General features: G+C 44.3%; 2 protein-coding genes across 9 annotated transcripts in view; one reads left to right on the forward strand and one right to left on the reverse strand.

The window, feature by feature from the left end:
- The window catches only part of TRIM13 (tripartite motif containing 13), a 275,480-nt gene that overhangs the window by 222,319 nt on the left and 37,788 nt on the right, over positions 1-15,373 (forward strand). The window lies entirely within an intron of this gene.
- On the reverse strand, positions 1,756-14,901 carry KCNRG (potassium channel regulator). Its single transcript, XM_077299807.1, has 2 exons — positions 14,238-14,901; positions 1,756-2,189 (listed from the first exon to the last, which is right to left on the reverse strand). The coding sequence occupies exons 1-2, from the start codon at positions 14,816-14,818 to the stop codon at positions 1,934-1,936; spliced, it is 837 nt and encodes a 278-aa protein (XP_077155922.1). The 5' UTR covers positions 14,819-14,901; the 3' UTR covers positions 1,756-1,933.

Consider the following 15,373-nt stretch of genomic DNA (forward strand, 5'->3'; position numbering starts at 1 on the left):
GGGAAAACAGTCCACCTCTCGGAACAGTGTCTGGGAGGCTGTGGTGGCTGCACGTAAACAGATCAAGCAACTGACAGAATCTATGGATGGAAGGCTGCTGAGTCATCATAAAGGTAGCTATATTGGTCACTAATTTTGGGGGGTTTTGTTTTTGCGTGTCAGAAATGTTTATTTCTAAATTTTGGGCAGTTATATTGGTTTACCTGGTGAAAATAAACAAGTGAGATGGGAATATATTTGGTTTTTATTAAGTTGCCTAATAATTCTGCATAGTGAGTTACCTGCAGAAACCGATATCCTCCTAAGATAGCCAAATCTAAAAAAAAAAAAACACTCCAACTTCCAAAAATATTAAGCTTTGATATTTGAGTCTTTTGGGTTGATTGAGAACATAGTTGTTGATCAATAATAATCCTCTAAAATACAACTTGCCTAATAATTCTGCACACAGTGTATAGCCGATGTCTTGAAGGGGTTAAATAAAATAATGCTACTGGGTTGTAAGAATGACACTTGATTTAAAAGGACAGGATGCTAAAGCACATCCTTTAGTTTTTAGTGGATCCTCTGAGATCATGATCTTATAACTGTGTTGTCGCAGAGAGAGAAAAAGCCAAAATACATTTTATAATTCCCTAATTTTCTTTCAGGAATCTGATCATGAGGATTTACAACCTAATCTAGACGTGGGATTTCTTCAGCTGTGCATAAACCTATGCAGCTGTACTTGTGAATACGTCTAACAAATATGTAGTGTATACCTGATACTTTTTCAAAGGAATCGGCACAGGATGACTACTAACCCAGCAAAGGGGCTTGTGAATCTTTCAGTGGCCAAACAGTTGAGAGCTCATTTCATCTACTGGTTATGCATCTTTCTCCACCTTGGTCTTCCTTGATGGATGGTGCTGGTTTTACAGCAGCCAAAGGAAGGAAGGAGGGTGGGAAGGTGCACAAACTGTTTGGCCACTGAAAAGTTGTGCTGGCGAAATCAGGTGTCTGGGGAAACGCTGTCTGTGGACCATGATATACAGAAAGGCTGCAGGTCTCCCAACCCAAATTCAACAACCTAATAGGCGTACATCAGGCCATTTTGACAATCATTATGCGGAAAACAGATGGACTTTGGAAAAAAGTGATTTATTGTCAACGCGTTTCAATCTTGGTCTTGGATCCTGATATTTACAAAATAGATCCACTCTCCTTGGTATCCTTTCAGCTCAACTTGTGGCTGCTGTAGCCGTTATCGTCACAATACTAGTGGTTGTCACAACCCCATCAGGCGGGCATAACACTGGTTCCCATCCTGTATATTCTGGATAAGACCTTGTAGTGCTTTATCCTTCCCCTCTAGTTAAATTTATTATTTGTCTTTTATTACCTGAAAGTAAAATTCTGACTGGTAAAAATGGTAAATATAGTTACTGACTGATAACCAATGCAATTTTAAATGTACTAGTCAGTTTTTAAGGCCCTAATTGCATATGTTATCTGCAGTCAGGGTGTAATAGAACAGGAGGAGCTGATAAGACTATATACTGAAACTTTTCCCCCATAAAAGTTACAAACTATACTTTATCCATCATAATCCCTGGTGCCCGTATACATGTCCAGTGAGCGGTTCTATTCAGTGATTGTGTTTTCTCCGTACATACTGAGATAGCTGTTAGAGTCCGGTGGGCGGTCCTACTAGTAACTATCTAAATATATATATATATATATATATATATATATATATATATATATATATATATATTTATACACACTCATACACCGTATATCATTCTGCTCAGCTCCTGTCCTACCCTGTGCTGTCCCCAGATCGGTCTGTATGGGGCCATTTAAGGTTTAGACTGCTGAACACCATTCAAAATTTGTTTTATGTATCATTGATTGTCTTTGGCTCAAAGTCGTTAAATTATGACTTTCTGCATTATTTTTTTTTGTTTGATTTCACCGGTTTCATTTGCACGATTACATTTTTTTCTAGTTTTGGGTTGTTCTCTGTGATGCTTAGGACTTCTGGCCTCTTCTTCCTCTGAAACGTATAGCACTCCACTTTGTCTTCTGCCGACACTGCTCTGGTGCTCACCAGACTGAAGCCGTCTCTGAGCAGGATGTCCAGCAGCAGGCCCAGCACATTGCTCCCATGTAGTAATTTCCTCTGGTCTGGTTTTATGGAGACATACCTGCAGAAAAATGGATTAAGTAAACGTCAGTGTATTCATAAAGAAACTCAACAGACACATATTGCTATATGTGCACTCTGCCTCCCCCCACGCTCCCCAGCCCTTTATTTTCTGCACACCACTGATCAGCATCTGTGCTCAATTTCAGCTTAAGACTGGTTATGTATTAAAGTGTAAAAATTTAAAAATGTATATTAGTTGATAGGGCTAGATTACAGACGGTGTAATCTATGGTAAAAAAAACCAAACCTGTACTAACGTGTATACTATGTTATTCTAAAATATACTCTTAATCGGTGTCAGGTAGTTGCAGACTTTCATTACCATATTTTTTGGACTATAAGATGCATTTTTTTTTCCCAAAAAAATATGGGCGGAAAATGGGTGGGGGGTTCGTCTTATCGTCCGAATGCATGCTTACTGGGGGATTGCGGTGGTGGAGCAGGGTCCCTTCCTCAGGAAGCCAGCGGTGGCATAAGTGTGGCTTATGTGGGGTGCAGAAGTGCTTTACTGGTGGTCATTTTCCTTGAGGCGGCACATGCACAGATTGGGATCTCTGCCTAACCTTATTTTAACCCCTTCATGACCCAGCCTATTTTGGCCTTAATGACCTTGACGTTTTTTGCAATTCTGACCAGTGTCCCTTTATGATGTAATAACTCGGGAACGCTTCAACGGATCCTAGCGATTCTGAGATTTTTTTCGTGACATATTGGGCTTCATGTTAGTGGTAAATTTAGGTCGATAATTTCTGCGTTTATTTGTGAAAAAAATGGAAATTTGGCGAAAACTTTGAAAATTTTGCAATTTTCACATTTTGAATTTTTATTCTGTTAAACCAGAGAGTTATGTGACACAAAATAGTTAATAAATAACATTTCCCACATGTCTACTTTACATCAGCACAATTTTGGAAACAACATTTTTTTTTGCTAGGAAGTTATAAGGGTTAAAATTTGACCAGTGATTTCTCATTTTTACAACAAAATTTACAAAACCATTTTTTTTAGGGACCACCTCACATTTGAAGTCAATTTGAGGGTTCTATATGGCTGAAAATACCCAAAAGTGACACCATTCTAAAAACTGCACCCCTCAAGGTGCTCAAAACCACATTCAAGAAGTTTATTAACCCTTCAGGTGTTTCACAGCAGCAGAAGCAACATGGAAGGAAAAAATGAACATTTAACTTTTTAGTCACAAAAATGATCTTTTAGCAACAATTTTTTTATTTTCCCAAGGGTAAAAGGAGAAACTGGACCACGAACGTTGTTGTCCTGAGTACGCTGATACCTCATATGTGGGGGTAAACCACTGTTTGGGCGCACGGCAGAACTCGGAAGGGAAGGAGCGCCATTTGACTTTTTGAATGAAAAATTGGCTCCAATCTTTAGCGGACACCATGTCGCGTTTGGAGAGCCCCCGTGTGCCTAAACATTGGAGCTCCCCCACAAGTGACCCCATTTTGGAAACTAGACGCCCCAAGGAACTTATCTAGATGCATAGTGAGCACTTTAAACCCCCAGGTGCTTCACAAATTGATCCGTAAAAATGAAAAAGTACTTTTTTTTCACAAAAAAATTATTTTAGCCTCAATTTTTTAATTTTCACATGGGCAACAGGATAAAATGGATCCTAAAATTTGTTGGGCAATTTCTCCTGAGTACACTGATACCTCACATGTGGGGGTAAACCACTGTTTGGGCACAAGGTAAGGCGCGGAAGGGAAGGAGCGCCATTTGACTTTTTGAATGGAAAATGAGCTCCAATCGTTAGCGGACACCATGTCGCGTTTGGAGAGCCCCTGTGTGCCTAAACATTGGAGCTCCCCCCACAAGTGACCCCATTTTGGAAACTAGACCCCCCCAAGGAACTTATCTAGATGCATAGTGAGCACTTTAAACCAACAAGTGCTTCACAGAAGTTTATAACGCAGAGCCGTGAAAATAAAAAATAATTTTTCTTTCCTCAAAAATAATTTTTTAGCCCGCAATTTTTTATTTTCCCAAGGGTTACAGGAGAAATTGGACCCCAAAAGTTGTTGATCAGTTTCTCCTGAGTACGCTGGTACCCCATATGTGGGGGTAAAGCACTGTTTGGGCACACGTCGGGGCTCGGAAGGGAGAGAGCACCATTTTACTTTTTCAACGCAAGATTGGCTGGAATCAATGGTGGCGCCGTGTCGCGTTTGGAGACCCCCTGATGTGCCTAAAAAGTGGAAACCCCTCAATTCTAACTCCAACACTAACCCCAACACACCCCTAACTCTAATCCCAACCCTAACCACAACCCTAACCCCAACACACCCCTAACCCTAGTCTTACCCCTAATTCCAACCCTAACCCTAAGGCTATGTGCTCACGTTGCGGATTTGTGTGGATTTTTCCGCAGTTTTTGAAAAATCTGCAGGTAAAACGCACTGCGCTTTACCTGGTGATTTACCGTGGATTTCCAGTGTTTTTTGTGTGGATTTCACTTGCGGATTCCTATTATGGAGCAGGTGTAAAACGCTGCGGAATTGCACAAAGAATTGACATGCTGCGGAAAATACAACGCAGCGTTTCCGCCCTGTATTTTCCGCACCATGGGCACAGCGGATTTGGTTTTCCATAGGTTTACGTGGTACTGTAAATGTGATGGAAAACTGATACGAATCTGCAGCGACCAATCCGCTGCGGATCCGCAGCCAAATCCGCACCGTGTGCACATAGCCTAATTCCAACCCTAATTCTAACCCTAGCCCTAAGTGCATCCCTAGCCCTAAGTGCATCCCTAGCCCTAAGTGCATCCCTAGCCCTAAGTGCATCCCTAGCCCTAAGTGCATCCCTAGCCCTAAGTGCATCCCTAGCCCTAAGTGCATCCCTAGCCCTAAGTGCATCCCTAGCCCTAAGTGCATCCCTAGCCCTAAGTGCATCCCTAGCCCTAAGTGCATCCCTAGCCCTAAGTGCATCCCTAGCCCTAAGTGCATCCCTAGCCCTAAAAGTGCAACCCTAAGTGCAACCATACCCCTAACCCTAATGGAAAAACAATAAAAATAATTATATTTTCTATATTTTATTATGGGGGTGATAAAGGGGGGGATTTATTTACTATTTTTTTTTATTTTGATCGCTGTGATAGAACTTATCACAGCGACCAAAATGTGCAGGAACGAATCTGCCGGCTGGCAGATTCGGCGGGCGCACTGTGCATGCGTCGGAGGACCTGGGGAGCCGACAGGAGGGAGGAGGGGAGCGGAACGGAGATCGGGGCAAAAAGGACGCACCGACTTTCACGACGCATACGCTGTGTCACAGGTCGGGAAGGGGTTAAAAAAAAATAAAAAAAAAATTTTCCCCATTCACCCCAAAATTTGGAGTGTCTTATAGTCTGAAAAATACGGTAAGGTTTTTTTTTCCGTTACTGACATGTTTAGTATAGGTAGTTTTAGAATTTTAGTGGAAAATTATTGTATTAATTTATTTTTTTTCTACTGCCTAGAATTATGATTAGCGTAATGCAGTTGTGGGTGCTTTAATTGTTTTTACTGTCGTCGATATAGTAATTCTTTACCAAATTTTTCTTCTTTATTTTATTTCTAGATTATTTTGTTTTTGTTTTTTTTCTATTCTAATAAATAAAAATTTACACCACGCACACCCTACGTGGAAAATAAAACGTCCCACTCTTCCCAAAGGTTGTATTCAGCTGAGGAGCTATACGCCTCCCTTGCTTCTGTCACTGATAGTGAGGACCCACTTTACACCTTTTGTCTTATTCTTCCTCCAGTGATCAATGAACCTCCACATAGATGCTCCAGGATGGCAAATGAGCCAGCGCTTATTGTTAGTGACCCCCTGTGGACCTCGCCCCCCAAAGATTATGAATTTCTGATTTTGTGGTCCGATCAAGAATCCAATTTGACACTGATAGCTTCACAGAAATTTGATTTTTTTTCAATGTCTTTTTTGCTGAGCATTTTGTAAATCTCATGGTGGCCCAGACAAATTTTTGTACGCCCAACAATTTCTTGCCCAAAGCATCATTTTCCCTTCCCCCATGACGGCACACCTGAGAGAGGGGATCCGCCCAGTCAGGACAGGAAACCCTACTGAAAATAAAAGGGCGGTACCTCTCCCTCGCTTCAGTTGGGTTTCCTGTCCTGACAGGGACCCTTGTACTGAACACGGCGGTTCAACTTACCCAGGTCCCGTCCCGGCGTGGAAGAACAGGCAGCGCCTGTGCGTCGGAGGTTCGGGTCCTGGAGGCGCCGTCCGCAGGTCCCCCCGGGTCACTGCGTCCGTGCGGGCGTTGCGCAGCATGGTTGGAGGACCGGGTTCCTTCCATGGCTGCCACGCCGCCCTCCCCTCTCTGCCGGCGTCCAGGCGCGGCGGCCGCTTCCGGGTCGCTCTTCTGACGTCACACGCCAGGCACGCTGGGAATGGGCGTGCCCGTGTGGCGTCGGAGGCAGGCGCCGGATCCAAAATGGCGGCGCCCATGAAGAAAACGCCGGCCGGTGAATGAAGACTCCGGCGGCATGGCAGAGAGGGGGAGGGGCCATTACTGGGCACCGGAGAGGCGGGGAGTGCAGTGGTCCCCCCATAAAAGGGTGGTAGACCACAGAAGACGCGCTCATGTCCAAAAACTTCACCATGGAAGTAGGACAACAAGAGCAGCTGCAGCAGCCGCTTTCACAACAGCAACAGCAGCAGGAGCTCTCACCAGATGCCTTGCCGAGCCACCAGCATACCAGGAGCAGCCGCTCAAGTGGTAGAAACAGTGGTCGTTCCGTCCGGCAAGATTCGTCGGCGTCCAGGAGGGACGCTTCACGTGCATCTGTCCAGCCTCCAAAATCGGTACCCTTGATTGTCGGCGGTGGTGAGTGATCTACGTGAATGTATCCCTTATGGTAACAGGGTCCATTTTTCTGTTTTGATCACTAGGGGTCCAGGAAAGCTACCGGTAAAACAAAGAACCGAGAGTGTGCCCTTTGTAAAAACCCGCTTGCAGTGCAGTATCAGAAGGATCTCTGTGCTGACTGCATTAATAAGACTATTGAAGAAGAAACCCCTAATTTCGCCACTAGCCTTAAAGCCATAATACAGGCTGAAATTAAAGACTCCTTGAAATTGGCCCTTAGCGAGCCAAGAGGGAGAAGCCGTAAGGCATCTACAGAGTCGGATACCTCTCAGAGACAGGGGAGTCATAAAACATCCCGATCTCCCTCTACTTCTCCAGCCTCGGTCCACTCTTCAGATTCCTCCTCGGACAGTGATTCAGGGGGTCGTCCATGCTTTCCCACTGAGGACGTGGACAAATTAGTCAAAGCAGTTAGGTCTGCAATGGGCCTTAAAGAAGAGAAGACACCTAGGTCACTAGAGGATGTCATGTTTGGTGGCTTAGAAGAGAGGAGGAAACGCACGTTTCCAGTTAATGCAAAAATAAAAGCATTAATCGAGAAAGAGTGGAAAAGACCTGAAAAAATGGGTTCTTTGCCCTCTTCATCCAAAAGGAGATATCCCTTTGAGAATAAAGACTCTGAACCCTGGGAAAAGGTCCCAAAAATTGACGGAGCGGTAGCCAAATGCTTAAAAAAATCATCCCTCCCATTAGAAGACTCGGGTGTTCTTAAAGACCCGCTTGACAAAAAAGCAGATGGGTTTCTCAGACATATCTGGGAAGCCTCAGCGGGGGGCCTGAAGCCAGCAATCGCTGGAACATGTACGGCCCGCGCTCTGATGGTCTGGCTACAGCAGATAGAGGATCAGCTAAGGGACAAGGTACCCAGAACCGACATCCTTGCCAATATATCCTTAGTGCAAGGAGCAGCAGCCTTTTTAGCAGACTCTTCTGCAGATTCCGCAAGACTAACGGCCAGAGCAGCGAGCTTGTCTAATGCGGCAAGAAGAGCCCTCTGGCTCAAAGGTTGTCCGGGGGATTTACCATCTAAACACAAGCTGTGCTCCATCCCATGTGATGGTCAACTTCTCTTTGGGAAGAAGCTTGAAGAAATCCTGGAACATGCAGGAGATAAAAAGAAAGGCTTTCCCAATATCCCTAAAGAGTCCAAAAAACCCTTTTTTCGGAGGAGAAGATTTAATAGAGGTCGCCCCCCAGGGGAGAGGAAAAACTGGGACTTTAGGGATAAAAGAGGCTCAGGCTATATGTTTAAAGGGCCCTCTACTTCAGCCAAAAAATCCCCCCAATGACATTACGCCAGAAGTGGGAGGAAGACTCTCCCTCTTCTTTCCGGCCTGGGTAAACATCTCCCCCAGTACCTGGGTCATAAATATCATCAGAGACGGCCTCAAAATAAAATTCACCTGTCCACCCAGACGAAACTTTATCATAACTCCCCGAAGAAAGTCTCTGCAGGAACAATCTGCCCTAGAAACCGAAGTCTTGGGACTCATCCAAAAAAGGGTTCTTCAGGAGGTTCCTGCTCGGGAGGAGAGAGAGGGATTTTACTCCCCCCTCTTCTTGATCCAAAAACCGGATGGTTCTTGGAGAACTATTATAAATTTGAGAAAACTCAACCAATCCATAGAGAACTACTCTTTCAAGATGGAGTCTATAAATACGACCATAAAACTCCTTTTCCAACACTGCTTCATGGCAGTAATCGACTTGAAAGACGCGTATTATCATATACCAATACATCCGGAATATCAGAAATATTTGAGAGTAGCTCTCTATGTCCAGAACCAGATAAAACATTATCAATACACAGCCCTTCCGTTCGGTCTGTCTACAGCTCCCAGGGTTTTCACCAAGGTGATGGTGGAGGTTATGTCATACCTCCGGTCCCGGGATGTAGTCATTGTCCCATATCTGGACGATTTCCTGGTAATAGGAAGATCAGAGTCCCACTGCACTCATCAAGTATCAGTGGTAACATCAACTCTAAGGGAGCTGGGTTGGATAATAAATATCCCCAAGTCCAGACTGCTGCCAGTAAAATTACAATCTTTCCTGGGGTTAATACTGGACTCCGAACGTCAGCTCTGCCTTCTTCCAGAAAACAAGGTAGACAAAATAATAAATCTGACCAGTACAGCAATACGCCAGCCGACAATGACTCTGAGAAAGGCAATGTCCCTTCTAGGCTCGTTAACATCGTGTATTCCGGCAGTAGAATGGGCACAATTCCACCTAAGACAACTACAGTGGGAAGTTCTCTCAGCTCAAAGACTACTAAAAGGGCATTTAGAAGGAAATCTATGTCTCTCCCTGGGCGTAAGGGATTCCCTAGTTTGGTGGACTGTGAGAAACCACCTGACAATGGGGGTCCGGTGGCAAAATCCGGTCATAGACATTATCACGACCGACGCAAGTGGTACAGGTTGGGGGGCTCACCTGAGGTCTCACTCTGTACAAGGGACCTGGTCCATACGAGAAAAGAACTATGGATCAAACGAAAAAGAGCTGTGGGCAGTGGAGAAATCCCTAAGACATTTTCTTCCTTTACTCCGGGGTCGCCATAATCGAATCCTGACGGACAATCGAGCAGTGGTGGCGTATGTCAATCATCAGGGGGGAACGAGGTCCAAAGGCCTCATGCAGGCATCAAACATACTCTTTCAACTAGCAGAACAACACCTGTCATCTCTGTCGGCATTGCACATCAAAGGCACAGAAAACACTCAAGCGGACTTCCTGAGTCGCAGAGGCTTAAAGCAGGGGGAATGGTCATTAAACCCCCAGATATTTCAACAAATAGTCCAAGCCTGGGGCACACCAGAGATAGACTTGTTCGCCAACTCCCACAACAGAAAAGTCAGGAGGTTCTGCTCCTTGAATCCGAGAGAACATCCCTTCGCAGTAGATGCCCTACTGATACCTTGGAAGTTTTCTCTGGCCTACGCATTCCCCCCGATAGTGATGATTCCAGCTGTGATCCGGAAGATCAGAGAGGATCAGGCGAATATCATCTTCATAGCTCCTTTTTGGCCAAGGAGACCTTGGTTCTCCCTTCTAAGGCAGATGTCGGTAACAGACCCATGGATCCTGCCAGAGGTTCCGGACCTGCTAACCCAGGGCCCAGTGACCCACTCTCAGGTGAAGGGCTTCCATCTCGCAGCCTGGAATTTGAGAGGGCGTTACTAAGTCGCCAAGGATTCTCTCCAGGGTTAATCTCCACCCTGTTGAAAAGCAGAAAACCCATAACCTCCAGGATCTATGGTAGGACATGGAAAAAATTCCTCGACTTCCTGGGTGAACCATTGGGGGAGGTGGCTCCTATAGGTCCTATCTTAGAGTTTCTGCAAGCAGGGTTACATCTTGGGTTGGCAACCAGCACCCTTAAAGTTCAGGTTTCTGCCCTGGGGGCCCTATATAATTGTAATCTTGCCTCAAATAGATGGGTCTCACGATTCATAAAATCTTGCAGTAGATCTCGGCCGGTCATTATCCCAAAAATCCCTCCTTGGGATCTAAATTTGGTCTTAGAAGCCCTGACTAAACAGCCCTTTGAGCCTTTGCAGGAGTTATCACCTAAGTTACTTACCCTTAAAACAGTTTTACTAGTAGCCTTAACATCGGCACGTAGGGTAAGTGATTTACAGGCCCTGTCAATATGCCCTCCTTATACTCAGGTTTTTGATGACAGAATTGTTCTAAGACCAGACCCGGCTTATCTCCCCAAGGTGGTTCAAAAGTTCCATAGAAGTCAAGAGATTACTTTACCATCATTCTGTAGTAATCCTAAAAATCCAGGGGAACAAAAGTTCCACATGTTAGATGTGAGAAGATCTATGTTACATTACATGTCTATGACTAGTCAGTGGAGGAAAGACCAAACCCTATTCGTAGCCTTTCAGGGTAGCAAAAGAGGGTGCGGGGTAGCTAAAAGTACTATTGCTAGATGGATCAGGGAGGCCATTAGTTTATCCTACTCTGCAAGTGGCACTCCGGTTCCTGACGGCATCAAGGCTCACTCCACCAGAGCTGTGGCTACCTCCTGGGCAGAGAAAGCTGAGGTATCAATTGACCAAATTTGCAAGGCCGCTACCTGGTCCTCACCCTCAACTTTTTTCAAACACTACCGGCTAGACCTTTCCTCCTCTGCTGACCTAACCTTTGGTAGAAGGGTGCTCCAAGCGGTGGTCCCTCCCTAAAGGTTTCATTCTACAAAATTCTCTCAGGTGTGCCGTCATGGGGGAAGGGAAAACACCAAGGTTACTTACGGGTAGCCGGTTTTTCCGGAGCCCATGACGGCACCCGTATATTCCCCCCCTTTTATCACCCTTCGGTGTGCACTATTGTTTTGGGTGTGTTTAGTTAATATAATGTGGTGATGGATTTGCCATGTGTACTAACCAGGGGGGCCTCTCATGCTCTGAAAACCAACTGAAGCGAGGGAGAGGTACCGCCCTTTTATTTTCAGTAGGGTTTCCTGTCCTGACTGGGCGGATCCCCTCTCTCAGGTGTGCCGTCATGGGCTCCGGAAAAACCGGCTACCCGTAAGTAACCTTGGTGTTTTCAATTGCTAACTGAACTTTCATAGATGCAGTGGAAATGAAGTTTTGGGGCCTTGTCCTTCACATGGGTATAGTGAAGGCAGAACTTTAGTAATATTGGAGCCCTAATTGTTATAGCTGCAGATATAACCCGGAAACTGTTTGAGGCCTGTCACTAATTACAGTATTACAGTGATTATGCATGGCGGCCTGCCTGGGATGACTCCGACTTTTCAAAATATGCTGGTCATTGATCACAAGTTTGCTAAAATTTACATTCCCCAAAGAGACATCCGTGTAGATGTCTCTAATCCACTTCAAGAAGATTCCGGCAATACCTGCCCAGTAAGAGGTTCATGTATGAAATGAAATTGTACAAACTATGTGAGTACCTCAGGGTACGCCCACGGATTTAGGCTTTATGAAGGGAGGGTCCCCGATTTCAACAAGCTGACTGCCGCCCTGTCGTGACAGTGAGTGGGAAAATTGTGTGGGAACTGGTGCACCCACTGCTGGATCAAGGTTGTCACCTCTACATCAGCATCCAACTGTAAGGCCGGAGACACACTGGTGCGAGAGACGGCCGAGTCTCGCTGGTTAAAAGCAAGCTGTGGCACCTGCACTCCGGAGCGGAGCGTGCGGCTCCATAGCAATACATGGAACTGCACGCTCAGCTCCGGAATGCAGGTGCCACAGCTTGCTTTTAACCAGCGAGACTCGGCCGTCTCTCGCACCAGTGTGTCTCCGGCCTTAAAGACCTTCTCTGCCAGAGCGATCACAGCATGCAGTACTGTTCACAAAAATGAGAGGACTCTGAATGGGCGAAAGCAATGCCCAATGTAACGAAAACATGCTGGTCCCCAAACCAGTGCAATTTTCATTTTACTAGATCTGTTTTAAAAATGAAAGCTGAGCTCTGGTAGCTATGGACAACAAAGTTTTCTTTTAGTGCTTCTTCACACGTTCCTGGTTTTTACCAAAGTTTTATGTACCTGCAAACGGAATGATATTTCTGAAGTCTCATACACATGCTGCTTTTTTTCTCTCCTTGCAGATGTGAATCTGTTTTAAATTAGCATGTCAATTTTCACCCTCTTTACAGCATTTATTTTATGCATTGTTTTCCCTGCTAAGAGACACGTTCTGGTGGATTATGTCTGCTACAAATACTTAGCATGTCCACATACCTGTAGGCTAAGTACCCATGACGAGCTTTTGGTGTGTTTTTGACACTGCATTAAAAATGCAGTACCTTCCAGTTACAGCAAAGTGGATGAAATTTATAGAAATCTCATGTCCGCTCTGCTTTTTTTTTTTACGTTGCAAAAAACTGAGCTGCGGTACATGTTTCAAACCCGCAGCAGGTCAATTTCTCTTGCTCATACACTGATTTTTCTGTGCAAAAATTCCCCATTGTCTTCCATTAGATTCAGAAATTACATGGGTATACAACATGCACATGCCTTTTTAGTGCTTTTCCGCAGCTGAAATGCATAAAAAAACACCTGTAATCTGCACCCAAGTATGTCAGTTTTGGCAAAGCCAAATACCAGGAAGAATCAAAAACAAAGCAGCTTTATTTAAAGTATGACACACCCAGAGACAAAAATCACAGCATCAAAAACGCAATATAAAATGCATGTTAAAAAAAAAAAAAGAGTGCACAAACTCTAAAAAAACACACCCAATTTAAACAATAGGTGCACCATCAAAAATGCACCAAAAGCTCATTGTGGGAAAGTTGTTACAATAAATGCATGATTTCATGTGTTACGGTGTCCCAGGCAGGCGTGAGCTATGTGACAGCTGTTGCACATGCGCCAAAGGCTGCTGACTGTATTGTAAAATAATCGAGGCTGTGGAGCTTGTAAGTAGTGATGAGCGCGCATGATCGAATAAGGGTTTATCTGAGCACACGTGTGTCCTAATCGAGTGTTTTCGGTGTACTCAAAAAAAAAAAATTGCCTAACAGCTGCGAGATATGCAGACGGTTTCTCGAGCATTTTTTTGTTTTTTGAGCACACCAAAAATACTGTATTAGGACACGTGTGTGTTGGCTTATCACTACTTGTAAGCCAAGACTCTGGCATAGTTATAGAAGGTTCCTAAGTGGCAGTAATTTACTTCAATAGTTAAATTCACAATAGCAGCGGGGTTTTGTTTTGCAACATAGGGGCTTTAGATTGATAGAGCATAACATGTGGAGAACTGTACACTTCCACCAACTCCAAGGAGGAGCTCTCTTTGGGTATAATCTGACTCCACACCCCAGAAAGCAATAGATATGCAGGAAGGCACCACATCAGTCCACAGCAAGCTTTGTGCATCAGGGTACATATCGGCAAGTTATTGGTAAATATGATGTTCTTGTAGAATTGCTTTATATTATTATAGCACCATTTATTCCATGGCGCTTTACATGTGAGGAGGGGTATACAAAAGGAAAAAAGCAAGTACAATAATCTTAAAAGTCATGACTGGTACAGGAGGAGAGAGTAACCTGCCCGAGGGGGCTCACAATGGGTTGATATGATTATAATATGGGTAATTATCTGATATGGGATGTGTCGTATTATATTTCATAGAAACAGTAGCTAAAGTGGAGTTTTACCTGGCTCCGAATTGGTCTCCGGTTGAGTAGTCAGTCCCACACTGAAACATCAAGTCATGATGTGATGGTCGCTGTAGAGGTATTGGAGCCATGGGTTTTTGGGAGGAATATGGGAAGCTCCAACCCTGAACCCCCATCGGCTGCTCCACATACATTACAATACGATCAGCAAGCGCTTCGATAGTGCTATTACACGAACAGAAGACACGGAATAAAGAATGAGACTCCTGGAGAAGAAAACGCACTTCTAAGATCTCCATTCTGGGCCGATAAAAGCTCTCCTGACCCAACTGTTCAGCCAAGGATGAAATCTGGTAGAAGTCTGCTTCCCTCTGAAGTCTTTCATAATCTGAAAAGTCTGAAGGCAAAATCAGCTGTGATGTCCTCAGATAATCTAAAACATAGCTGAACAAAGTTCCATCCCGGTCCACAAAGTATTGACCATTTACTATCCTAAAGTCCCGATCGCTGCCTTCCAGCATATGTGCAAATTTTGATTCTGGAAATCGTAGAAGCGTTGATGGCAGGGTGGTAAAAGTCATGCCTCCCACATTGAGGGTAATTACTTCAAGGTTACTCATCCCGGACAACCTTCCACAGGTTTAGACAGTTCTCAATAAGAGCTTCCAGCAAGCTGCACGGAAGAAATGTCCTGTGCCTGGCAACCATAAACTAAACAGTGTCCACGAGTTGCCTGGGAACAGCCATTACTGTTGTGGACAGCACTGAGCAGCCACAGGTGACATTCAGTGTGATCGACCAGTGGAATGGACTACAAATCTTTGGCACTTTTAAACATTTTATTTACACTTGTTGATTATTTGTTTTTGCTTTTTCAACTTTTGTAACAATTTTTTTTAATAGGATTCACCCACTTGGTCCATCAGGCTTGTGTTTAACAATGACTTGCAACTTAAAACTGAAGAAAATAAAAATTAAATATATATTTTTTTCCAGTCATGTAATCCGTTTCTGCCTTTACAATTGTATTTTAACTTCAAGACCTTTCCTAATACTTTAAGGGTATGTGCGCATGTTTGTTTGTTTTTTGCTGCAGAAATATCTGCTAATACTAGTGTTAGCAGGAAAAAGATGTAAAATATGCATGTTTTTAATGCATGTTTACTTGCATCACC

The sequence above is a fragment of the Ranitomeya variabilis genome, chromosome 3 (genome assembly GCF_051348905.1).
Source record: "Ranitomeya variabilis isolate aRanVar5 chromosome 3, aRanVar5.hap1, whole genome shotgun sequence".
NCBI lineage: Eukaryota > Metazoa > Chordata > Amphibia > Anura > Dendrobatidae > Ranitomeya > Ranitomeya variabilis.